This window comes from Pavona decussata, unplaced genomic scaffold (assembly GCF_977016875.1).
Source record: "Pavona decussata unplaced genomic scaffold, jaPavDecu1.1 SCAFFOLD_184, whole genome shotgun sequence".
Taxonomy (NCBI): Eukaryota; Metazoa; Cnidaria; class Anthozoa; order Scleractinia; family Agariciidae; genus Pavona; species Pavona decussata.
Window position 1 is genome coordinate 2,565,591 of NW_028145593.1, and position 27,390 is coordinate 2,592,980.

The 27,390-nt window shown below is 38.1% G+C and overlaps 3 protein-coding genes and 1 non-coding gene across 5 annotated transcripts; 1 reads left to right on the forward strand and 3 right to left on the reverse strand.

The window, feature by feature from the left end:
* LOC146462946 (uncharacterized) lies at positions 1–13,703 on the reverse strand. Its single transcript, XM_085085218.1, has 3 exons — positions 13,434–13,703; positions 2,169–2,655; positions 1–905 (listed from the first exon to the last, which is right to left on the reverse strand). Exons 2-3 carry the CDS (start codon positions 2,605–2,607, stop codon positions 421–423), a joined length of 924 nt encoding a protein of 307 aa, XP_084941344.1. The 5' UTR covers positions 2,608–2,655; positions 13,434–13,703; the 3' UTR covers positions 1–420.
* Trnal-uaa (transfer RNA leucine (anticodon UAA)) lies at positions 9,504–9,587 on the reverse strand. The gene has a single exon. It is a non-coding gene; the product is annotated as a tRNA-Leu (tRNA).
* Positions 13,704–14,685: 982 nt separating the features above from the next.
* Positions 14,686–16,363, forward strand: LOC146462948 (uncharacterized). 2 transcript variants are annotated; one of them, XM_085085221.1, is made up of 3 exons: positions 14,689–14,753; positions 14,993–15,479; positions 15,822–16,363. In XM_085085221.1, exons 2-3 carry the CDS (start codon positions 15,041–15,043, stop codon positions 16,268–16,270), a joined length of 888 nt encoding a protein of 295 aa, XP_084941347.1. In that variant the 5' UTR covers positions 14,689–14,753; positions 14,993–15,040; the 3' UTR covers positions 16,271–16,363. The 2 variants fall into 2 exon arrangements, with proteins under 2 accessions (XP_084941346.1, XP_084941347.1); XM_085085220.1 differs by having other exon boundaries at positions 14,686–15,479.
* Positions 16,364–16,795: 432 nt separating this feature from the next.
* Positions 16,796–27,327, reverse strand: LOC146462949 (uncharacterized). Its single transcript, XM_085085199.1, has 3 exons — positions 27,283–27,327; positions 26,978–27,164; positions 16,796–17,099 (listed from the first exon to the last, which is right to left on the reverse strand). Exons 1-3 carry the CDS (start codon positions 27,325–27,327, stop codon positions 16,924–16,926), a joined length of 408 nt encoding a protein of 135 aa, XP_084941325.1. The 3' UTR covers positions 16,796–16,923.
* Positions 27,328–27,390: the final 63 nt, after the last annotated feature.

Sequence of the window (27,390 nt, forward strand, 5' to 3'; positions counted from 1 at the left end):
TTCTATAGTTAAATGTTTTTCTAAATCACTTCTTCGTATTATTATTATTACTATTATTATTATTATTATTATTATTATTATTTAATAAGCACGAAAATGTTTTAAACTGTATTAAGTACGTTCGAAACATTCTGTATTTCGATAGGGCTGGTATTACTAACTAATCTATTCTGTAATGTTATAACACTGTAACGTATGTGTAACGTAAGTTTAATGTAACAATTGTATCAAAAATCCGAAAAAATCAACAATGTTCAAGATCGCTTAAACTTGTTGGGTATTATATCGCTAAATAATAATTGATTGTCGATTTAGGTTCCCGCTGTTTAGCTGAGTCAACTTGTTCAAAATCTCATAGTGCGATTCCACCACACGTGAGAAGAGGATTTACCAACGAGCTAAGAAGGGTGATGGTTTAAACTAAACACGTCCTCTTGTCAGAAACTTGTTTAAAATGTTTCGCATTGGAAAAACAAATCTTCTCAAGGTGCCATTCCTCCACACGTGAATAAGAGGATTTACGGAGGAGTTAAGAAGAGTGATGGTCATTGACCAAGGGAACACAGCATTAGCATAAACACCAGCGGGTCTCAAGACACTAAGGACAGCTGTTGGAATAAATAGCACCATGAACGCCACCAAGGTGTACCTCATGTCGGCAAGGACTTTCCTCTCTCTGATGATTAGCCGCTGAACATGAAGTGACCTTTCATCGTTTATGACAGAGTGGTTGTAGCGCGACACAGCCACGAAGATTTTAACATGATAAGCTATCAGAGAAGTTACCAGTACAGTTGCTATGGCAGCTCTAACGGCTGTTTGTGCACGTTCTGTGATGATCCATTGCAGCAGAACGACTATGATGCCCCAGGTAGCCCAACATACGCAGGCTTCGTAACCAGCCACTGTAAAAGAGAAATATCTGTTTTAAACAAAGTATGACAAAAATCACTGTCTCAATCCTGTCTAGACTTGAGAAGAAATCTGCACGCACGAAACCATTCAATATGCCAACAAAACCAGGCACAAAACTGACTTTCCGACTCTTCCAAAAATTTATTATCTAGGAACAGTTTGGTCTGGCCCATCGTTAATCATGAATTGTTTTGTGACCATGGCAACCATATTTTAGATTTTTAGAAATTTCGCATTTAACGTCTCATGTAGTGCCAAAAAAAAAAAAACAGCTTATGAAACTCATCCTCGGAGACCCAGGGAGTTGGTAGTGGGGATGGGGTGAAGATTTCACGGCGAAATCAGGACTATCGAAATTGTAAGTCAGTGTTTAAGTGCATAAACAGACTAGCGCCGGATTACTTACTGAATAGTTTTCAGCATACGTCCACGGACTGTGTATTACTATAAGATTAGGACGAGGGACCTGTAAACGCTCCCGCTATTGAGAACTAATTATAAGAAATTTCCAGTGTCTTTTCGAATTAATGGGGCAACACACTCCATAGGATAACTGTATCAATAAAGAATCCTCTAAAGTCGAAGCAGCTCAAGCGATATTCTTCAGTAAGTCAGTTATTTTCAAGAATGGTGTATTATTCATTGAGTGACACAGGCAACTCGGAAAAAGGAAATCCAAGTGCTCCTAAGACCTTCTGATTACTAGTTCGGATGCTCTACCACTGAGCTACAGGAGACTCGTGGGAGCTAAGGCCATTAAACTAGGCTAATCATCCTGCATATTGCTAGGATTTGAGTGTCAATGAGTGGTATATGTGCGATGGAATAAATGTGATGGTACGAGTTTTGTTCCATCCATCCATCCATCCATCCATCCATCCATCCATCCATCCATCCATCCATCCATCCATCCATCTATCCATCCAATCGTCCATCCATCCATCCATCCATCCATCCATCCATCCATCCATCCATCCATCCATCCATCCATCCATCCGTCCGTCCGTCCGTCCGTCCGTCCGTCCCTCCGTCCGTCCGTCCGTCCGCCCATCAATCCATTCATCCATCCATCCATCCATCCGTCCGTCCGTCCGTCCATCCATCCATCCACACTTGGCAATCTTGTGCATATTTTTGTGTGTTCTTTCAATGTAAACTATGTCCTTATCCACTTAATCCATTTAAACTGCTGAATTGGACGTTTCCTTTATAAATATTTGTTCAAATTGAAAAAGGGAGAGTTTGAGCCTTACCTTTCTTCTTTCTTGGCGACTGATACTGAACTGGATTGCAAAGGGCATTGCATCGATCCCTTGCAATACACACCATATGCATAAAGGAACAACCAGCACAAAACATTATGGCAGACCCCGCCATCTTTGCCAAGCGCTCCAGTGAATAGCAAGTCAGGTGGTTATAGTGAAGAACCAATCGCAGTGCAATGTACAAAGGCCTGGCTATTAAGACAGCAACACTGTCCACTAGAGTGAGGCTGAAGATCAGAACGTGGCATGGAATCTTGATCAACTGTTTTGTCTTCAATACCACCGCGATAGCAAGGTTGCAAATCAGAGCCAAAACAGCAGAGAAACCATTCACAGAAGATAGAGCGAGGTCGTTGGCGAGATACTGGTTTCCAGCCTCCCATAATATAATTGAAGAAAAATGGCACGTGGAGTTACCTTCTGCCATTTTATTAACAGTTATCTTTCGAGAGCCAAGCTTGCAAGGTGAGTCAAGCTATAAAAGACGAGAAAAACATAAACGAACATAAAATTTATTACACACTAATAACAACTTTATTATAAACTGTCGCCTTGATATGAATAACAAAGAATACTAAAACTAAAACAAACAAAGGTACTGGGGCGACCTACACATCTGCAACATCTTACCTGGTTGGTCGAGAAAACAAAAGCATGAACAACAGAACAATGTTTTCAGCCCTAAAAAAAGCAGCTACAGGTTATCAATGCAATATGTAGTAAAAAAAGAGCTTTTGAAAGGAGAATGTCTACTGAAAACACTATCATACACGTACACGTACTACACTGATGACTCTGTGAATATTGTGCCATTTCTGCACGTATGTTTGGTCCTTTTTCCCCCCAACAGTAAGTGAAGTTGGATACTGTTTGCACGTGGTAATTGCAATCCTACTCAAAACGTATAAAGTGAGCTGCTGGGAAATTTCTTTTTCTGGACCGTTCTGCCTGGCCCTATAGTGAATCATGACTGTCGACTAGTTGAACAGCGCGCTGGTATTTGAGCTTGATTAAACTGAGTGAACGTAAGTGTAAATTCAGCGAGTTGAGGTGTAGCTATCTTTCAGGCGGCAGAGCCCGGCTGGATCGATCTTAATATCAGTGGGGGTTTTCTACAGTGGCCCTCTGCCTTCCGAATGATTTTCTTGCGCTATTATTGTGTTCCCTATTCTTAATAAATCGCCTTCAACCGACTGATCCCGTGCGCGAGAGAATTTTTCGTAACGTCGCGAACGACTACAAACGTTAATCTGCTCAATTTTACTGAAAAACTGAAAACAGCGAGCGGGAAAGTAGGGTAAACATGATCACGTGGTCATCTCAGCTGTTAGCCGTTTGCCGCAAACGTAATTCTTAATCTCTCTATTAAAGGCCAGAGTTACTTTGCATTATTCTTGTCTACGTATTTTTTTTTTTTTTTTCAAGAAAACATAAACGCGAATCTAATGCTTGGCGTTGGTCGTAAACGCGATTCTAACTCGGCCAAACCTCAAGAGAGTTCACTGAACAAATTGCAACACTTTGGTTTGGCCTCGAGTACCAATCAAAAAGACTTCTTTTGGGAATTTCATTTTTTTTTTTTTAATTTATTTGGCCAAATGTCAACTACGTAAAAGTTTCGATAACACATACTGCGCGTCTTGTTTAAAGGAACCAATGTTGAAGTAAGATCTTTCATCATTTTTTTTTTCATGCCGCTCAGTTTCTATAAAATATTCAACTGCTCTTTACGATGAGGTATTAATAATAGAAGAAATAGATTATAAAGGTCGTATATTTTCATATCGTATCGTATTTTGGCCATTTTAACAGTTTACGTTTGTTGGTAAATCAATTATTAGATATTAGTCGTTTGTATTTTTAGTCGCCCTGAGGGCTTGTCATAACAAAGTACAACTTGTAAAACTAAATAGGCATAGCACACACACAAAACATAAAAAATACTTTTGATGAGATTTTTCAGGGTCTTACCTTCCATCTAATATGTTATTTTGACATCGTCTAGTTCTGTGATACTCTGATATATTTTGCCATTTGCTTGCCGAGTCTTGGTCGCCTAATCCGCTCCGATCGCCAAATAAAAACTTCACCTGCCACTCCAGCCCACGATTTACCATAGTTTTTTTCACAATACCAAATCAAACTTCATTGTCCAGTTTATGAAATCGAAAAACGTAGCTTTAGAGTTACTTTGAATCAACCGGAGATCATTCGGAAATGAAGTAATGTGCATTGCTGAAAAGTACACAAAGACGCGTAAAAAGACTGAATCGTAATCAGCAATGATTATTAGAAGCGCGCGGTAAGTCCATTGTGCGTTTAATCTTATGATGTTCACTAATTGAGAATTCACGTGAACCGTTCCACAAAAAAGGTTTCCTTAAAAAAAAAAAATAATAACAATAATAATGTTTCGAGATTATTGGATGGCGCTAAATCGATGAATTGATCGGGTTATTAATTACTAAAACATTTTTCAAGTTTCCGCTAAATCGTGAACGAAACTATATATAAATGAATGTAAATATATGAAACATAAATGTAAATATATGAAACTGTATATCTTGTTAAGCCCACTGTCCATAGAACGATTTTAAGCGCGATTTTTCGGGTGGTTTTACAGTCTGGGGAGCACCCCTACAACATCAACTGTTGTTTGGATTAATTTATTTGAAAAAAGTGGAAATTTTTTTTCTATCAAACAGCTTGAAAATATTCTGTCATTCGCATACCCAGGTCACGGTCTATTGAGCCAACTCGCAATGTGGTTCGTGCGAATGGCTGTACACTAACGACCTCGACAGACTTAGAGAAAATGTTCTCGACTAATATATACTTTTAGCCGAGCCTAAAAGCGAAGCTCCACAATTCCTATTTTTAACAATATTAATAGAAGTCTGCTTATTGTATGAACGTAATAGCCTTATATGAGTTAGTCATCCATTCTAGCAAACTGCTCATCAACAATAACAATGTAATACAGAGGGCAAAAATACTGAATGCTGTTTTGTTGTAACAGAGGGCAGTTTTTCGTAATTTTCCTTTCACCGACAGCAAAACTACTTACTCCTGATTGATCGAGCGGCCAAAATACTCGCTTCTGATTGGCTGAGCACGCCAGTTTTACATTTTGTTTGTTTCTTCATTTTGTGTCCAAAAACAACGAGTTCTTAATTTGAGGTTCTTTGGAGTTCGACTCTTTAAGCCAGGTTGTTTGTACCAAAAATACATTGAAATCAAGTGCTGCATCAAAAAATTATTTGTCTCAAAAGCTAAAGACTTGGATCTGATTGATTTTATTTTGTTTGGTTGAGAAACTGAAATCGGTCATGACGACCAAGTGCTTTCACCTTGCTACTTCTTCTTAGAACGAACGATAACCGAGCATAACAGCGTCCTTTTGATGTGAGGAAGGAGCAGGTCAAATTCAGTGGAAGACTGAATTACTCTGCAAGTTCCTTCTTTGGATCCACCGTTTGCTATTTTTATCGATCATGTTTGTGTGATTTCCAAGCGGTAGGAAGCTTCAAAGCGCAGGTGAATAATTAATTGATGCCCGGCATTTGTTTTTATCGTTGTTAGTTTGCTCCTGAATTAAACTTGTATTCTCTCTTAATTACATGTGTATAATAAGAACTGCTCTCGTCGGTTTTGTTTGTTTTGTACGCTACGAAAAAAATAAATAATTTGTTGGTTTGCTTGCGCCTACGGTTTTACGAAGTTCCTTGATAGTCTTAAGAACATTTTTCCCTCTGTGTTATAAAAGCGAAATAAATGGACTCCAAATGATATTCATTTTTTCTGTTTTTCTCATTCTTTTTAGTTTTTAAGATGATCAAGGCGAACCGGTTTCTGAAGAGTCAACGCGCGCTACGTAGCGCTGTCACTGTCTAGTAAATTTGCTTATCAAGAAGGCCGTACGTAAACCTCAGAGAAAATGGATACACTAACCAAAAAACAGACTTGAAATATATCCTTGAGTAATAAATGAAAAAAAAAACTGTGATAATTCATAGCAATCAGTACAGAAATAAACTAAGCAAACGATCTTTGAAAAATTCGCAAATACTAGCGAGTGAATGTTTTCGTAAGCTTTGTCTTGATGAAAATGAAATCACACTTTAATTTTACATTCGCTTTTAACGTTCTTTGAAAAGACTTTCAGTGAAAAATACTCACACTTCTTAATCTTTGCCGTTATATCCTACTGTTTTAAATATTTTTGTTTGTTCTCTGTCAAGATTGTGAGAAATAAATGCTAAAATTAAAAATATATGCGAGAAAAACTTGTCAGTAGTTTATGCCAACGATACAGTGTTGCGAGACGTTTGTTTGACCGACTATTTTAGCTAAGAATCATTTTTTTTTAATGAAGCATAATGGGACGAGATTAGAATATAAAACGCTAAGGGAAATAACAATCATGGACCGAAAAATGAAGTTAATTAAGACTGCTCGATCTGAAGATAAACAAGTTGCAGTGTCAACACTGCAAGAAAAACAATATCTTGCAAAACAGCAAAGTTTTGTCAACAAAATCACATGAATATACTCGACTCTTTGGAGAATAACCAGTCCTTTTATTCGATTGCTGATTTTTTCGTTCGTTTTACAATGTTAAGTTTCACTTCAAGAGGAAAAATCCAACGTTTCATCGCGCCAGACCAGAGTAAAATAATTTATCTTCAAGATTCGGCCGCTGTTTATGAAGTGCCGCCTCTAAAATAGTCGATTTGTTTCTCCCTCTGCGAGTCGCCTTGCTCTTTCTCCCGCTATTTGACAGTAAAATTGGAGGAGATTATTAAATAAAACTCCAAGGGAAATAATCAACATAAACCGAAAAAATGAGCTCAAAAGACTGCTCTGAAGCTAGCAGTATTTAGCTTAAGCTTAATTTAAACGGTGTGTCAACCTCTTTTGAGAATAACCAGTCTTTTTATTTCATTGGTAATTTTCCCGTCCGCTTTACAAAGTTAAGTGAGCAAAACGTTTCACTTCAAGAAGAAAAATCCAACGTTTCGTCGTGTCGGATCGGAGTAAAATGATTTCACTTCAAGATTCTGATGATGCCCCAATCGATTTGTTTCTCCCGCCGCTAGTCGCCGTGCTTTTTCTGTTGCTGTTGGTCACATAAATTGACTTTGTATTTTGTCGTCTTCAAGACGATTTTTTTTGTTTTTTCTCAAACGCAGTTGGCGATGCAACTCCCCGCCAAACAAACGCAGGCGGTAGCGCAGTTGGCCATGCAATTTCCCGCCGAAAAAATCTCGGGTTGCAGCACAAAGTTTGAGTGTGTCATTTCACATTGGCTTACACGGAGTAGCGTACGTACGTTGGTACGGTTGGTAAGTCGGACGCAAGTGACGTCATAACCAAACCAAAATTTCTCGCACTGATGGGTTTACCAATATCTCTTAGCTCCGCTATTACCTGTGTTGAACAACTATTAGTACTCAATAGAGCTTTTCCACAAAGTGAAGGTCAAAGTAACCGATGTTTTCCTTTTTGTGTGCCAGTCTGGTAACTAGCACTCCTACCCATGTCCAGCTGAAGAACACTGAAGATGGCGTAGTCGTCGACACCTGTCCCACACTGGGTAAAAAACTAGCTACGAAATAAAAAAAAAACTGAAGTTTCCTTTTTGCGACCATCCGAAAGGGAGGCTTCCTTCGTATCGATACATACTAGGTAAAAAGATCCTTCTGATTCCGACTCCGATTCCGATTCTCTTCCGTAGCCAGTGTGAACCAGGCCTGGGTGTACTGTCCTGAGAACACATGCAGAGAAAACTATTCAACCTAATGACTTAATCTTGTTTATCCAGTTCCTGTTACGTTTGAAGCTTAATTCACGTGCAATTCTAGTTGTCGCGCCTATTTGAACTGATCGATTACCAGTGACACATTATGCTGGCTAAATTTCGATCATAATACTATAGGCACAGGTAGCCCAAGCTCGAAATATGAGCGCTAGCTACGCAACGGTTGAACAATATAAGGATTTGTATGGGAGAAAAACGGTTTATTTTAGAGGCTAAAAATATGAACGAATTTTTAAATAAAAATCACCAACCTTACTTCTCTTGTGTATTTCTTGCCTTCTATGTGGGTTTTAGGGCGATTTCGCGCGATTCCAGTGAGTTTTAGTTTAAAGGATACATACAGAGAGAGCGATGGAACTAAAACTCACTGGAATCGCGCTAAATCGCCCTAAAAACCACACAAGAGGCAAGAAATACACAGGAGAAGTAAGGTGGGTGATTTTTATTTAAGAATTCGTTCATTTTTTTGGCCTCTAAAATAAACTGTTTTTCTCCCATACAAATCCTTATATTTTTCAACCGTTGCGTAACTAGCGCTCATATTTCGAGCTTGGGCTACCTGTGTTATAGGTGGTTTGCATTGCCGCCATGTTGGTGTACAAAACAAAAGAAAATTTGTTCACATAGTTTGCATAAAAATGGAAGTTAACTCACAGAGGAGGAAAATCTTACGGTTCCTGTACACCAACATGGCTGCAATTATGTCGCATGCAAATAAATCAATAGACCTTTATCACGATACTTTGAAATTTCTATGCAGGCCAGGTAACGAAAAACAGTTGATACTGCTGGAAAGAGCGGCTTAAAATTAGGAGAGAGGCTAAGTTTGAGAGCCTTGTAAAGGGAAGATATATGAGAATGATGCATTATTCAGTGAATGACACAGGCATACTCGGAAAAAGAAAATCCGAGTGCTCCTACCAGGAGTCAAACCTAAGACCTTCTGATAACTAGTTCGGATGCTCTACCACTGAGCTACAGGAGACTCGTGGGAGCTAAGGCCATTAAACTAGGTTCATGGGACAAACATCCTGCATACTGCTAGTATTGGAATGTCAATGTGTGGCATATGCGCAATGAAATAAATGTGATAGAATATATAGTTTCGTAAATTCAGGGATTTTTGTAGATGTTTGTGTGACCACGGGTAAAACTTGTTCGTTTCTATATGAACGTCGATAAAATTTTCAGAAAGGATAATATAAAAAAAGTCGTTTATATTCCAAAAGATGATGATGGCGGCTACAATGACGATGACGACGACGATAATTGATCGAATTTTAGTAATTTTAAAAATAATCCAAATCCTCTTCACTTCTAATTTCTCTTAAAATTTATCTTCTTTAGGCTTTTTAGTCTCTGAACTAGTTTTATGCTCTCGCGAATTACAGGGACAATCAATGTTGAATTTGGAAATGCTCACGCATTTTAGGGAGGCATAAATGACACCTCACTCATGAAAGTTTAAATAATCTACAAAATGATAAAAATTTAAAATAAAGTACCAGGAGTGGGGTTTGAACCCACGCGGACAATACGTCCATTGGAACTTAAGTCCAACGCCTTAACCACTCGGCCATCCTGGTGAGGATGCGTTCATTGCTTTCTTCATTCCAGAAGAGTTCAGCCTACGTGATCCTTTTCCTGGATGATATGAGGGACATGTGGCCTGCAGGAGATACCGCCCCGCTCTAGATGCTAAGGGCAATATTTATTATTTCATTTCATATTCAAATATCTTTAAACATGTTTGAAACATTACCTTTTACTGATCCAGGCGTCCATTCACATTCCAGCAGATAAACAACCCTCATCGACCTATCAGCACACGGGAAAATAATCTTTAGCGCCCTTTTCTGTACGGATTCAATTTTCTCAGACAGATAACCTGGAATGGACTGCCACACGGACACGGCGTACTCTCGAACTGGTCTAACAGAGCTTGTATAGGCTTCCTTGTTCAACACCGGCTCTACGTAGACCACGTAAGGAATAGAGCTCCTTGCATGCTTTTCATGTTATACATTTAATCTACATGACTATTCCATTTAAGATCACTGTCAACTAAAACCCCTAAAATCTTGTAAGTCGATACACGTTCTGTAACGTTATTGCCTACAACTATTGGTCTGAGAGTAAAGTTAGTTTTGACTAAACACTTAGCCTGTTCCAGGCTCCTAGAGAGACGCGTGAAGGAGAGGGTGAGGGAACGAAAACGAGGGTGTACTAGTCCCCCTTCATTTTCGTCCCCTAGCCCTCTCCTTCGCGCGTCTCTCTAGAAGCCTGGAACAGGTTACTAAACACTCAACCAGCTACGCCAGGTACAACAAATTTCTTCTGCTTTTATTCCCTGCGTGGGTTATTTGACAGACAAAAAGATAAAAGAATCCCTTCCAAGAGAATATGCCTTGAGCTTTTTATACTAGATTTTTTTCATCGTGCCAATCTTCCGTGGATACGTTGTCCTACCTCGATCATGTTTCTTTGAGGATTTTCATAGTTGAAACAAATCGTAATTTTTGAGAAGATTACGAACCATTTTTTTAATTTGTAAGACATGTTTCGATGTTAAAAACATCATCGTCAGTTACAGAATATTACGTGTCATTGCATGTCAACCTGGCACTTCCGCTTTAGGCTTTATTTTATTTCCAACGCTTTGTTACCCACTCAAATATGTTCTCTATTTTTGTCATTTAATCATAATTAATTATGCATGTTTCGCTTAGTTGTTATATAGTCCTAACGGTTTTTCAAATATTCTATAACTGACGATGATGTTTGTAACATCGAAACATGTCTTACAAATTAAAAAATGTCGTAATCTTAAAAATTACGATTTTCATAGTTGAAAATGAATAGAAACATGCATGCTGGCCTGGAATAACATGAAACGAGGGGCGACCTAGCTTGTGTGGCAAGCATTTCCGTAAAGGTCACTACCCGTTTCTCTTTTTGAGCAGCTCCTCAACTTCGTCCCAACTTTCACGCAGTCTAAAGGCGAAAAGTACAGAAACCTCCACCGAGACACTTGCCAAGGAGAATAGGGGCTACTGAGATGAAGTGTTTAGTGTCAAATAGAGCCCTAAAGTGTGACGTCACAAATATTTGAATTTTTGAAATAATGGGATTTGTTAGTATATTCGGAAAGAGCATGATGAAAAATGCCTGCTTGCCAAAAATCAGCATCTTATTGCAATTTGGGGGCGAGATATTAGCTCTGTTATCCCCAATGACTCCATACAAATCCTTCTAATTTTGCCTCAGTTCCAAAAGTTTGGAACTGAGGCAAAATTGCAATAAGATGCTGATTTTTGGCAAGTAGGCATTTTTCATCATGCTCTTTCCGAGTATGCTAACAAAAACCGTAATTTCGTAAATTTAGTTTTTGTGACGTCATCACTTTAGGACTGCATTGGGTTTCTGGCTTTAAGGCATTGATCTAAAATCAACTTAAGGACGGTGCCTACTAACAAAGAAGTATTCTTGGTGGTTTATGACTATGAGGTGAAAGCAGATCTAATCAAGGGCTATTGAAATCCAAAAAGAAAATTGGCGGTAACCATGCATTTTTTAGGGTTAATTAAGCAACAATTATTTTAAAAAACAGTAAAATACAAAGCAATGTATAACATTTTTTTTCCAAATTGAAGCTTAATTATCTCTAAAAAAAAAATGCATGGTTACCCCAAATTTTCTTTTTGGATACCAAGAGCACTTGCTAAGTTCTGCTTTCTCCGCATAGTTTTAAACCGCGTCAAAATATTCCCGTATGAGTAGGCACCACCCATAGAAATTCCGAGTATCTGGAGATGCGCAGAAAGTAAGCGCAGTAATAATTATTGGCACCGTCCTTAAAGAGTTTGTCATTGAGACAAGTTGCGTATGGGTGACGGTTTTTCTTATCTATTTTCACTCCGTCTTGCCTTCTTTTTTGTATTTCCTCATCCAAAGTAATGAAAGGTTGTTTTCAGGTACTGTACCAACAATTCATAGTTCTTAGTCTCAAATAAACGAACACACTGGCTGATTTTATCAGCAAAATGAATTTTTCATATTAACATTAACCACAATGGACTTACCGCTCGCTTCTAATGATCATTAATTACTATTCAATTTTTTTCACGCGTGTTCGTGTACTTTTTAGCAAAGCACATTACTTCATTTCCGAATGATCTCCGGTTGATTCAGAGTAACTCTATAGCAACGTTTTTCGATTTCATAAACTGGACAAAGTTTGAAGTTTGATCTGGTGTAGTGAAAACAACTATTGTAAAATCGTGGGCTGGAGTGGCAGGTGAAGTTTTTATTTGGCGATCGGAGTGGATTCAGAGGCGACCACGACTCGGCAGGCAAATGGCAAAATAAATATCACAGAACTAGAGGGGGTCAAAAGGAGATATCACATGGAAGGTAAGACCCTGAAAAATCTCATCAAAAACTTTTTTTAAAATATGTTTTGTGTGTGTACTATTCCTATTTATTTTTACAAGTACGGTTGTACTGTGTTATGTCAAGCCTCCAGGGCGACTATTAAAAATCCAAACGACTAACATCTAATAATTGATTTACTAACCAGCGTAAACTGTTAAAATGAGGAAAATATAGGAAACCGATCTGAAAATATATAATTTTTATAATCTATTTTATCTATTAATTTTTAAAATATGTTATTGTAAGGCGCAGCTGAATATTTTGTAGAAACTGCGCGGTACAGTAAACACCGAAATTTAACAACCTACTTTTTTCAAGGCCAGTCTGAATAAATCTTCATATATTTATTTAAAGGTTCTTATATAGCAGGTGTCTAAAATGACGAATTTCGGCCTGGAGGTTCTTAATCCACTTGTTCTTTTACGTGGGTTACTTTTGACTTGTTAAGTCAAACAAGAACCGTAGTATGTGTTATGGAAACTTTTGTGTAGTTGACAACTGTACTAGTCGAATAAATTCAAAACAATGGCAGAAGAAGTCGTTTTGTTCCTCTTCGCAAATAGCAAGAAACCAAGCTCCTCAAAAATCAAGCAGCCTGCAGGATCCGTGAAATTCGACCAAAATTAACCGATGTATCTGCCTCTTCAGTAAAAGAGCCGGCATTCGTCACACTAGTTAAAAAATATATGCCGTTGCTCTACTTTTCATAAGAGCAGGTTATTGTTTTTATCACTAATGAGGATAAAGGCCCGTTTAAACGGTTTCAACATTTGAACAACATTCCTTCAACAGAAGTTGAAGTTGGTAAAATGTTAGAGGCGAACTCCTTAACGGAGTGTTCAAACGGCTTCAACGCCATTCAACATTTTCGAGAACAAATGAAATGTTCAATCGAATGTTGAGTGAAAGCTTTAAGCAATTTAAAACTGATTCAACACGCTTTCGGCAAGCTTTCAACATTTTTTAAACCTTAAACTGAGAAAATCCCCAGCACTCACCTTCGTCAACACAGCCAACTCTTAAACAAAATCCGATCCGTACCGGCGCTAGTCCGAAGTGACTACATTGTTTCTGATCAATACATAGAATATATTTAACATTCGCAGTAGACAAAGTTAGTTATCAATCACTTAAGTTATGCTTATTACGTATCATCCGTTCCTTGTAGTTGCCACTAACAATAGCCCCTTCTCGAACAATCAAAACCGGCTTTTATGAAATATCCCAATATTAAATGGAATACGAAACGGGCTTTAAGCATACATTCATCTTGCTGAATTAAACAACGTTTGCCAGTTCTGTAGAATTTTTCTTTCAAAGTATCATATAAATGAAATGTTAGCGAAATTACGACGCAAAGTATATGACTGCTACCCGTAAAACAAGGGCTGTTCACCTCGAGCATGTTTTCTCTGCTGTCGTTTTCAACACTGAAATAGTTTTATTGAATTCTTACCGTTTCGTTGAATTCAGTAAAAGGAAAATTCGTTCATGCAATATGGTTTGCAGTTTAATTGAACGTCTTGTTCTTTCTCATAAATATATCCCAGACATCATTGGTTTTTATCAGAACCTTACTTAGATGCAAGGTGTGTAAGAGATCGCCTGTGCGGCAATGTAGATGTATTTCTTAAGATACAAGTGATATTTCGAAAAAAGGCATCCTTCTCGTGACTTTAGCTAGTGAAAGTCTATGATAATTTTTCCCAATTTCAAATTGGTTGGATGAACTCTGCGTAAATGTAAATGGTCTCTTTAGCAAAGGAACTTATTTTTCTCGACATCTTTTTAATCTAAAATTCCTTATCAAATCAGTTTAGGCATTAGATGAGCCTGTTAACCGGTCCCAACATATTAATTGTAAAGCCACTAGTTTCAGTGATGGTAGAGGTGTGAACATGACATATAACATATAGTCATCACGTGTACAAAGTATCCAGCCGCACTTAATATTGTGGGGAAAACGCGCCGAATATACGTACAGAAATGGTACGATATCAACAGAAAAATTTGTATAGTCTCCAACTGACTTTCAAAAGCTTCATTTACACTTGACCCTTATAACCTGCAGCTGCATCTGCGCCGACAGTCAGAAAACACACCGAAACGAGTCCAGCACTTGATACACGTAACTTGGCTTTTATTGAAAGGTAGAGAGAGACTGAACAATACGCATTGGCTTACATTACGTGGTAGAACTTTCTAGAATCACAACCTGCCAAAACTGGTTTAACCGGTAACTTCCCGCCTTAAGAACATCACAGTACACTCAAAATACCTTCTGGAAACTTCTGGGATCCTACACAGTTCATAAATACGTAAGTAGTCTCAAAACGGTCTCCAAAACCATTGAGGACATTTCGTTGAGAGTCTACATGTATTTCCAACACCTTTGTCCTCTCGACCAACCAAACGTAAAACAGTGTGGTTTCCTTTGTTGCTCATGATCAAAGCGACAGTTTATAGTAAAGTTGTTATTAGTTATTTTGGTGTGCAATAATAATCGTAATAATAATCTTTGTTTATGTTTATTACATGTTTTTCTCGTCTTTTATAGCATGACTCACCTTGCAAGCTAGGGTCTTGAAGTACATTTGTCAATGAAATGTCAGAAGGTAACTCCACATGCCTGTTATCTTCATTTATATTATGGGAGGCTGGAAACAAGTATCTCGCCAACGACCTCGCTCTATCTTCTGTGAATGGTTTCTCTGCTGTTTTGGCTCTGATTTGCAACCTGGCTATCGCGGTGGTAATGAAGACAAAACAGTTGATCAAGATTCCTTGCCACACTCTGATCTTCAGCCTCACTCTGGTGGACAGTGTTGCTGTCTTAGTAGCCAAGCCTTTGTACATTGCACTGCGATTGGTTCTTCACTATAACCGCCTGACTTGCTATTCACTGGAGCGCCTGGCAAAGATGGCGGAGTCCGCCATAATGTTTTGTGCTGGTTGTTCCTTTATGCATATGGTGTGTATTGCACGGGATCGATGCAATGCCCTTTGGAATCCAGTTCAGTATCAGTCGCGAAGAAAGAAGAAAGGTAAGGCTCAAACCTGGGGTTTGATAGACTTTCTCAAAAACCTTTCTTTGGATCCGAAATGAATTATTTGGAATTACTTTCCTTTTTATTCTCTCTCTTTTAGAACAAATAGTTATATAGGAAATGTCCAATTTAGCAGTTTAAATGGATTGCTGTATTTATATTAAAATGAGATATTAATAGTAAGGACATAGTTTACATTAAAAAAAAAAAAAACACCGAAATATGTCCAAAATTACAAAGGGTGGACGTTTGTGCAGATTTCTCTCTCCTGTATAGACCGTTATTAAGACAGAGTTATTTTTTTATACGTTGTTTAAAACAGATATTTCTCTTTTATAGTGGTTGGTTACCAAGCCTGCGTATGCTGGGCTACCTGGGGCATCATAGTCGTTCTACTGCAATGGATCATCACAGGACGTGCACAAACAGCCGTTAGAGCTGCCATAGCAACTGTACTGGTAACTTCTCTGATAGCTTATCATGTTAAAATCTTCGTGGCTGTGTCGCGCTACAACCACTCTGTCATAAATGATGCAAGTTCACTTCATGTTCAGCGGCTAATCATCAGAGAGAAGAAAGTCCTTGCGGACATGAGGTACACCTTGGTGGCGTTCATGGTGCTGTTTATTCCAACAGCTGTCCTTAGTGTCTTCAGACCTGCTGGTGTTTATGCTAATGCTGTGTTCCCTTGGTCAATGACCATCACTCTTCTTAGCTCCTCCGTAAATCCTCTTATCCACGTGTGGAGGAATCGTACCTTGAGAAGATTTATTTTTCCAAGTTCCTGACAAAGAAGACTTGTGTTTTTAGTGCTGAATTATTTTAATCTCCAGTAAAAGGCGACGTTTAGATTGTGGACTCAACCAAGAACTTAACCAAAAGATCTCCAAATCGACAATTATCCAGTGACATAACACCTAACAAATCCCAGCGACCTTGAACAGTGTTAATTTTTTCCTTAGTTTTGAGACAATTATTACATTGAAATTACACTGCACATACGTTTCAGCGATATAACATTATAGAATACATTAATTAAAAACACATATCAATACTGTGATGCATAAAATGTTTCGAATGTACTCAATACAGTTAAAATCATTCACGAGCTTATTAAAGGTAATTGTGATTAAACGGTCAACAGCTACAACAAATTTGTTTTGCTTTTATTCCCTGCCTGAGCTATCCAACCCTAGTCTCCTTTTAAACTTAGGAATTAGCAATTTGCTTCTGACAAATGTTATGACCTCCTTCATTACAGGTATCAAGTGTGAACTATTCAGTCATGTGTCAACTGTTAATAGTTTTTAAACCAAAACGTGCATTGTCACTTGTCTCAAGTCCACGACTTAAAGTTATTATTAGATTCAAAAGGTCAAAGTTCATATTCAAAATACTGTAATTTTCTTCTCAATTTGCTTCTGACAAATCGGGCAGGTCTTCAGTTGCGGTGCACAACTATGGCACGTGCAGTGCCACACAGGAAAATGACGTTCTTTCTTCTTTCAACACAAATGCAGCACATAATGGATTCCTCCAACTTGGGCATCTTTCCTTTCAGTAGCTGGTATTTCATAGCCAGTGACTTGTCGTTGAGTCCTGTTATCGGCGTGCCATCTTGAAATTATAATTAATTAACAGTAATTCTTAATACTTATATTATAAGTAATAAATAAACCTAAAAGCACCAAGGGCAAAAGTTTGATTTACTGTATCCAGTTAGAATCGGAAGATAACTTGGAGTAAACCAACTCAAGGAATAGGTGAGCACACCGAGGTGTGACTATAATTGGGAGCTTCGAAGGAAAGACCAGGGCTCTTTTGTTCATCAACATTTTTTTTGAACAACACGATAGTTTGAAATTAGTGGAGAACAGTTTTAAAAAGAGCTTAAGTTTATTAAAATAGAACGTTTTTGAGAACATTTTTCAGAATTCAAACTCATTTCTTGTTGTATTTGTTTTGAACCAAAAGTGTTTGGATCAGTTTTAGTTTTTCATTTACAAATTCTGTTATTTGAGAACTGTAAATGTTAGGTTAACAGTAGGTAATTTCATGAAGCTGAAGCATAATTCAAAGTTTTACATCTTATGCTCCGTCCCCACTAAGGGGATGTTTACATGGAGGCAGGAAGATCCTAGAAGGCGGATCATCCTAGCGCCATATGTTTTCTGTATTCAGTTTACAGGGTCTTCCTATCTGAGAGATAGGAAGATCCTATTACCATGTAAACTACCTCCGTTCTACCTTCGAGGCCCATTGTTCAGCTGCTAAAGGCCGACAATTTCGTCTTCCTTTCCTTCTCCACTTGATAACCACCCCGACCGAAGTTTCTGATGGAAGCCAAACGAAAAGTTGTTTTAAGCTTCTAGGATTTTCCTCCCTTCATCTAAACAGCCCTAATACGTTTTTAGTGTCTCGATAACGTATAAAAAGATCCGAGCCCACATTGGCGTTTTCACACCGTTTTTTATCGTCCTCACCAGAGAAAGAAAAATGCTTTTGTGTTTTCAGGCTTTGTTCAGACCTTTTTGGGGTGTTTTGCGCGTGTTTCAATGGCATCCGCTTTCTCACATTCTCGCGAGAGGAAACCTCGTGTAGACGATAATCGCCTTGCACGCTCTATCATAGTTCCATAGTGACCGTTTTTATCTGCAATTCACGTGACTTTTAATGGAGGAGAAACCCTTTCTTCTTATTTTTTCATATAGACAAGTTTCTAGATGATGTCTATGTGATGATCTCCTTGCACCAATGAATGGCTACCGATTTTTTTGTGGCTGCCTCCGTCGAAAATTGAACGGAAGAATGGGCATCATTTAGAGTAGTAAGAAAGTCAGTGGCGTCAGAATGGTTACGTACTGAAGCCAGCGTGTCATCTACGCACCTCTTATAGAAACTCGGAAGCTTGTTCTCAAGCACAAGTTTCTCTTCAACTTAACACATAAACGCGTTTGCCATGGATGGGCCTAAAGACGATCCAATTGCGACACCGCAAATTTGTTCGTAAAGGTTTCTGTTAAACTGGAATAGCTGGTCTCTTGTAGCAACGCTCAAAACTCAACTAAATGGCCTTTGCCGATGCTCATATTATGAATGTTGTTAAACCAGATGTTGCTGGGAACTTTATCTGCTGGAATGTAAACGAACGCCTGGAACAGGATAATTTCATGTTTAAAAAATCTTTAAAGGATATCATGATTTGAACGTCAAGTGCAATAGAAAAACGTTGTCCTTAGCATTTAGAGCTGGGCGGTATCTCTTGTAGGCCACAAGTCTCATGAAATCCAGGAAAACGATCGTATAGACTAATCTCTCCTGGAATGAAGGAAGTAATGAATGTATCCTCACCAGGATGGCCGAGAATTTAAAACGTTGGGCCTAAGTTCCAATGGACGTATTGTCCGCGTGGGTTCAAACACCACTCCTGGTACTTTTTTTAATTTTTGTCGTTTTGTAGATTGGTTAAACTTTCACGAGTGAGGTGCTATTTATGTCTGCCTAAATTGCATGGAGATTTCCAAAATCCAACACTGATTGTTGCTGCAATTAGTCCTGAATTAAGTAGAGACGCTAAAAAGCCTCGCGAAAAATACAAGATAAATTTTAATTGTAATTGGCAGTGAAGAAGATCTGATTAGTTTTAAAATTGTTAAAATGCGTTGATCTTAACCATGGTCATCATCGTTGTCAGGACCATGCATCGTTTGGAATTTTATAGACCTTTCCATATAAACGTTAACAGGCAAATTTTACCCGGTTTATTCTTTGAGAATGATGTATTATTCAATGAGTGACACAGGCATACTCGGAAAAAGGAAATCCAAGGGCTCTTATCACTAGTCGAACCCAAGACCTTCCGATTACTAGTTCGGATGCTCTACCAGTGAGCTACAGGAGACCCGTTGGAGCTACGGCCATTAAACTAGGTTCATGGAACGAGCATCCTGCATACTGCTAAGATTTACTCCTCCGCTTCCGATCAACCAGTTTACACTTGATCGCAAGCGACCGAATCAGAAGCATAATCGGAACAAAAAGGAAATTAATGTACCAAACCTACTAATCTTTGTGATTCCGATTCCGTCGTACTTACGATTGCAATTCCGTCTCCGTTTTTTATTCACACTGGAAGGGATTTCGAAGATTTCTTTACGTTTTCGACTCAGACTCCGCTTCCTATTCCATCGCCAAAAAAATACAATGTATGGACCAAGTTATTGATAGCAAACTGAAAAAACAAACATTGCTTATCGACAACAAATCAGGTTTCCTTTACAAAAAGGAAACCTCACATTTTTTTAAAAACAAAAATAGTCCTGTGGACAGTTCGCTTAGCTTATATTAAGAGTTTCTTTCACGATTTGGCGGAAACTTTAATAACCCGATTAACGCTGCGATTTAGTGCCATCCAATATTCTCGAAACATTATTTAAATGCAATCATCCCGGTTTTTTCCTAAAGGAAAACCTTTTTGTGGAGCCGTTCACGTAGATTGTCTATGAGTGAATATCATAACATTAAAGTTAACGCACAATGGACTTACCGCGCGCTTCTAATGATCACTACGATTCGAGTCTTTTCATGCTTCTTAATCTACTTTTCAGCAATGTACGTTACTTCATTTCCGAATGATCTCCGGTTGATTCAAAGTAACTCTATGGCAACGTTTTTCGATGTCATAAACTGGACAATGAGGTTTGATTTGGTTTTGTGAAAACAACTGTTGTTAACCGTGGGATCGAATGGCAGGTAAAGTTTTAATTTCAACCGGAGTGAATTATCAGGCAGCCGGAGCTGGGCAAGCAAATGGAAAAATAAATATCACAGAACTAGAGGATGTCAAAAGGACATATTACATGGAAAAAAAATCTCAAAAAATGAAAAATCTCATCAAAAGTATTCTTTTATGTTTGGTGTGTGTAGTTTGTAGTTTTACAAGTTGTACTTTGTTATGACAAGCCTCCTGTTTGTTTAACTAACCAAGTAACGTAAACTGTTCAAATGACCAAAATAGGAAACCATCTGAAAATATAAAATCTTTATAATCTATTTCATATATTATTAATATCTCGTTGTAAGGAGTAATTGAATATTTTATAGAAACTGCGCGGCATGAACCGAAGTGATGCCGGACAGTTCTTAGTTCAACATTAGTTCTGTTAAACAAGACGCGCAATATGTGTTATCGAGACTTTTGCGTGGTTGACAACTGGCCAAATAAATTCAAAAAATTGCCGAAAGAAGTTTTGATCAGTTTTGATCAGTACTTCTGGACAAACCAAAATGTTGCATTCTCTCCAGCGAACTTTATTGAGGTTTGGCCGATTTAGAATCGAGTTTACGACCAACGCCAAACATTCGCGTTCAAGTTTTATTGAAAAAAAAAAAAAAAAAAATAGAACATAGACAAGAATACACTGTAAAATGAAATTTTACAGTCTAGTGCAAAGTAACTCTGGCCTTTCATAGAGAGGTTTGAATAGAAAGGAAATTCGTTAAGGTTATGTTTTCGTGTCTCTTACAAGAAACAGAAAAAGATTATTTGTGTCATAACAAAAAACTTGGATCGGATAGATATTTGTTTGACTGAAAAACTGAAATCAGTCATGGCGACCAAGTGCTTTCACCTCGCTACTTGTTCTTACAAGGAACGAGAACCTAGCATAACAGTGTCCTTTTGATGGGAGGAAGAAGCACGTCAAATTAAGTGGAAGCAATTACTCCGTACGTTGCTTCTTTTGATCCACCGTTTCCTATTTTTATCGATTTATTTTCGTGCGATTTTCAAGCGGCCAAAGAAGCCTCACTGCGCAGATGAACAATTAATAGTTGCCTAACATTAAGTTTTATCGTTGCTCCCGAATTAAAGTTGTATTCTTTCTTAATTACATGTGTATAATGGTAACTCTTCTCGTCAGTTTTGTTTATTTTTGACACTACGAACAGTAAAATAATTTGTTTGTTTGCTTGCTTACGGCGAGTGTTTTACTGACTGTTTTACGAACTTCCTTGATTGTTTTAAGAAAATTTTATCCTCTGTGTTTTAAAAGCGTAATTGCAATGATTCCTCGTAGATTAAGGACTAATTTCCCTGTGCATTTTCAAAGTTTTCTCAAATTGCCCTTGTCGCGCAATTTGGGAAACTTTAGAAATGCGCTTGAAAATTAATTCTTAATAAGTAATTCTACTCGGCCTCATGCGAATAAAAATACTACTTCTTATACAAGGTAGTAAGGTATCCTCTTCAACCCCCAAAACCCACCCACTTCAGTATAACTGACTCTCTAGGTTACATGATTATGTGAGTGGGAGATCCAAAAAAATATCAAAATATTCAACATGTACACTGTAGGTAAATATTCAGGACGGGATCGGTGAATTAATGAGTTATGATAGTTTTCTTCACGCTCAAAGTGATATTTGCATAGAGTTTCGTTGAATGGACTCCAAAAGATATTTATTTTTCTGTTTTTATGTTACTCTTTTAGTTTTTAAGATGATCGAGGCGAACCGGTTTATTGACAGTCAACGCGTGCTACGTAGCACTGTCAAGGTCTAGTAAATTTTGCTTAATATTCTGGAGTACTAAATGGAAAATAAAACAAACTGTAATAATTCATAGAAATCAATACAGAAATAAACTAAAAAACGATGTTTCATAAATTCGCACAAACTGTAAGCGAATACTTAGTAAATGTTTTGCGTAAGCTTTGTTTTGATGAAAATCAAGTCACACTTTAATTTTACATTTGCTTTTAACGTTCTTTGAAAAGACTGTTAGTGCAAGCTAAACAACAGCAGAATACAGTTTAAGAAGTAGAATCCATATGAAAATTAGCCATGTGGAATTTTTCGAGTTGACCCAATGACGTCACTTCCTATAATTTGAGCCTTAACTTCCGGAACAAGGCCAAGTAATGGCGGCCGTGAAATCTCGAATAAAAAGCTAAACAAAAAATACTTCCAATCGCCGTAAAGGAATGAAATTTGGTAACATGAGTAAGAGGGTCATATTCTACACGAAAATGCAAAAAGATGGAAAATGAAATTTTCGTCCCAGGGGCACTTTAAGTATTTGTGCTTGTTCTCTGTCAAAATTGTCACAAATAAATGCTATATTAGAAATATATGCGAGAAAAACGTGTCAGTAGTTTATGCTAACGGTGTTTCGAGACGTTTGTTTGACTGAATATTTTAGCTAAGGATCAAATTTTTTTAAATGAAGCAAAATGGGATGAGATTAGAAAATAAAACACCAAGGGAAATAACGAACATGAACCGAAAAAAATGAGCTCAAAAGACTGCTTTGAAGTTAGCAGTATTACGTTTAAGTTAAACACGTTGCAGTGTCCACACGGCAAGAAAAACAATAAGACTTATCTTGCAAAACAGCAAAGTTTTGTCAACAAAACCACATGAATATACTCGCCTTTTTGAAAAATAACTGGTCCTTTTATTCGATTGCTGAGTTTTTGGTTCGTTTTACACGTTAAGTGAGCGAAAAGTTTTAATACAAGAGCAAAAATCCAACGTTTCGTCGCGCCGGATCGCAGTAAAATGATTTCACTTTAAGATTCTGATTATGTGCCAGTAGATTTGTTTCTCCTGCCTATAGTCTCCTTGGTATTTCTCCCGCCGTTGGTCACATAAATTTATATTTTTTTGTCTTCAAATTATTTTTAGCTTTTTGTTTTAAACGCAGTTGGTGATGCAACTTCTTGCCGAAAAAAACAGAAACAAAAAAACGCGGATTGCGACACAGGTTGAGTATGGCATTTTACAATGGCTCACATAGAGGGGCAGACGTACGGACGGACGGTCGGACAGTGACGACATAACCAAAACCAAAATTTTGCTCATTCAAGGGTTTACCAAAATCTCTTATCAACGGGGCTCCGGGCGTTCCGCTATTTTGAGCAGATTACCGTTAGCAGTCGTTCCCTACGTTACGACGAATTCTTTCGCGCACGGGATCAGTCGGTTGAAGGCGATTTATTGAGGATAGGGAACACAATAATAGCGCAAGAAAATTATTCGAAAGGCAGGGGGCCACTGTAGAAAACTCCTGCTTATCTTAAGATGCAGCCAGGCCCTGCCCCCTAAAAGATAGCTACACCTCAACTCGCTGAATTTCCACTTACCTTCACTCAGTCTAATCAAGCTCAAATACCCGCGCGCTGTTCAACTAGTCGACAGTCATGGTTCACTAGAGACCTTTAGATTCTAGTACGAGTACGAGTACGACTACGAGTTTCTCCAATAAATAAAGAGTGCGCGCGCGTGAACCAGCGTCATTTTGGCGGGAAAACGAGGTAGCTGTCGTCATTTTACTACGAGTGTTTGTAAGAATCTTGTAATGGCGAGAACGAGTCCTCGAAACGTAGGTGATCTCGTCTTGTTGGAAACACGAAAGGGCTTAACTATCATCATTCAAACCAATTGCGTCAAGTTCGTCGGTTGTTAAGAGTGAAATGAAACTTTCTGTGATATATCTTTTCTGAGTACTTCGCTAAAAACTCGAAGTCAAATCTCGTAGTCGTACTCGTACTCGTACTAAAATCTAAAGGTCTCTATTATAGGGCCAGTCAGGACGGCCCAGAAAAAGAAATTTCCCGGCAACTCACGTTACGTTTTAAGTAGGATTGCAATTACCACGTGCAAACGGTATCCAACTGCACTTAATATTGTAGGGAAAACGTGCCAAACATACCTGCAGTATCGAAAGGGCACAATATTCACAGAGTTATTTGTGTAGTCTCAAACCGACTTGTGCATTGTTTTGACAGTACATACATGTCAGTATTTTTTTTTTCGTTCTTTTCAGTCTTCTATTTTATTTTATGATCAAAGCAACATTTTATAATATTGGTTGTTTTGGTGTGTAATAGTGTTATCGCCTCTTATGTTTTTCTCGTGTTTTATAGCTTGACTCACCTGGCAAGCTTTGGTCTTGAAGTACATTTGTCAATGAAATGTCAGAAGGTAACTCCACATGCCTGTTATCTTCATTTATATTATGGGAGGCTGGAAACAAGTATCTCGCCAACGACCTCGCTCTATCTTCTGTGAATGGTTTCTCTGCTGTTTTGGCTCTGATTTGCAACCTTGCTATCGCGGTGGTAATGAAGACAAAACAGTTGATCAAGATTCCTTGCCACACTCTGATCTTCAGCCTCACTCTAGTGGACAGTGTTGCTGTCTTAGTAGCCAGGCCTTTGTACATTGCACTGCGATTGGTTCTTCACTATAACCAAGTGACTTGCTATTCACTAGAGCGCCTGGCAAAGATAGCGGAGTCTACCTGGTTGTTCCTTTATGCATATGGTGTGTATTGCACGGGATCGATGCAATGCCCTTTGCAATCCAGTTCAGTATCAGTCACCAAGAAAGAAGAAAGGTAAGGCTCAAACCTGGGGTTTAATAGACTTTCTAAGAGCCTTTCTTTGGCTCCGAAATGAATTATTTGATTTCTTTTCCTTTTTTACTCTCTCTCTCTCTCTCTCTCTCTCTTTTTCAATTTGAACAAATATTTATACAGGAAATGTTCAATTCTGTAGTTTAAATGGATTGCTGAATTTATATTAAATTAAATATTAAAAGTAAAGGACAAAGCTTACATAGAAAAAATACACCGGAATATGCACAAAATTGCTAAAGGTAGATGGAGTAAAAATAACACCATCATATTTATGTCTTCGCGCAGATACCACACATTAAAATTCAAATCCTAGCAGTGAGCAGGATGTTTGTCACATGAACTTTGTTTGAATTTACTTAATTCTCCATTCTCATTCATTCACCAGGCATAAAATATACCATCCCATTTATTCCATTGCGCATAGTGCTACACGTTGATCGACATTCAAATCCTAGCAGTATGCAGGTTGTTTGTCCTATGAGCCTAGTTTAATGACCTTTGCTCCCACGAGTCTCCTGTAGCTTAATGGTAGAGCATCCGAACTAGTAATTGGTATGTCTAAGGTTCGACTCCAGATAGGAGCACCCGGATTACCTTTTTCCGAGTTACCTGTGTCACTCACTGAATAATACACCATTCTCGAAAATCACTGACTGTCTTTCAAAGAAGTTCGCTGGAGTTGTTTCGACTTTAGAGGGGTCTTTATTGATCTAATTGTCCTAGGAAATGTGTTGCCCAATTAATTCGAAAAGTCCCTAGCAATGTCTTATAATTAGTTCTCCATAGAGGAAGCCTTAAAAGGTCCCTCTTCTTGATCCTCATAAGTTATACACAATGGACGTATGCTGAAAATCATTCAGTAAGTAATTAGCCGCTAGTCCGTTTTGTGCACTTAAACACAAGCATACACTGACTTGCAGTTTCGTTTGTCCTGAATTTGCTCGTGAATTTCTTTTTGCCATATTTTCGGCACTACGTGAGACATTGTTGCAGTTTGCCTCACGAAACGTGAATTTTTTTAAGAAACAAGAAATGCAAAATTTTCAAAAATCTAATGCGGTTGCCATGGTAACAACAAAATTTCATGATTAACGATGAGCCAGACCAAACTTTTCCTAGATAAATATTTGCAAGAGTCGCAAAGATTTGTGGCTGGTTTTGTTGGCATATTAAATGCATGGTTTCGTGCGTGGTGATTTCTCCACAAGTCTAGACAGGATTAAGACAGAGTGATGTCTTATCTACGTTGTTTAAAACATACATTTCTCTTTTACAGTGGCTGGTTACCAAGCCTTCGTATGCTGGACTACCTGGGCATCATAGTCGTTCTACTTCAATGGATCATCGCAGAACGTGCAAAAACAGCCGTTAGAGCTGCCATAGCAACTGTATTGAGAACTTTTCTGATAGCTTATCATGTCAAAATCTTCGTGGCTGTGTCGCGCTACAGCCACTCTGTCATAAACGATGTAAGTTCACTTCATTTTCAGCGGCTAATCATCAGAGAGAAGAAAGTCCTAGCCGATATGAGGTACACCTTGGTGGCGTTCATGGTGCTGTTTATTCCAACAGCTGTCCGTAGTGTCTTGAGACCGGCTGGTGTTTATGTTAATGCTGTGTTCCCTTGGTCAATGACCATCACCCTTCTCAGCTCCTCCGTAAATCCTCTTATCCATTTTGAATAATAAGTTGTGACTTCAGTGTTGTCGCAAAGCCTCCACTTTGGAGATCGTTTTGGAAACCTTCGTTTTTATTGAGAGATATCTGTTTTTGGGAAGTCTTAGTAAGAACTATCGGTAAAATGTACGACAAAGTATTCCTTGTCAAAAAAATGAAACGCATTACCGTGGTGGCAGTCTTATTTCAACCCTTAACGTGCAAAAATAAAGTTCAAATCGGTGGAGTCGAAACTATTGCCTTTAAAATGTGAAAAAGAAAAAAAAAAACATTAAGAACTCGTCAAAAAGGGCGAGAAGTGGACAGAATAAGCATGTATATGTTTTTAGGATTTTCCTAATGTCAAGCTTCTACAATATTACACAGTAAAGCGTGTTTTATTAATAGTTTAAATTACCTTTCTTGGCTTTTCCAGTAATTTTTGATTTGCATTCCAAACATCGCTTTAATCGAGGTGCACATTCTGCAAGTAAAAGACAGATGCCTGTGGAAAGACTCGTTTTAAAGAAGCCTTTTCCTTTTTTACTCTCTCTCTCAGGCGTGTGGAGGAATCGTACCTTGAGAAGATTTGTTTTTCCAAGTTTCTGACAAAGGAGACTTGTGTTTTGGGTGATGAATTATTTCAATCTCCAGTAAAGTGCGATGTTTAGATTGTGGATTCAACTAAGAACTTAACCAAAACATATCCAAATCGACAATTACCCAGTGACATAACACCGAACAAATGCCAGCAGCGATCTTGATCATGAGCAGTGTTAATTTTGTTTCTGAGTTTTGATACAATTATTACCTTAAACGTGCGTTACACAT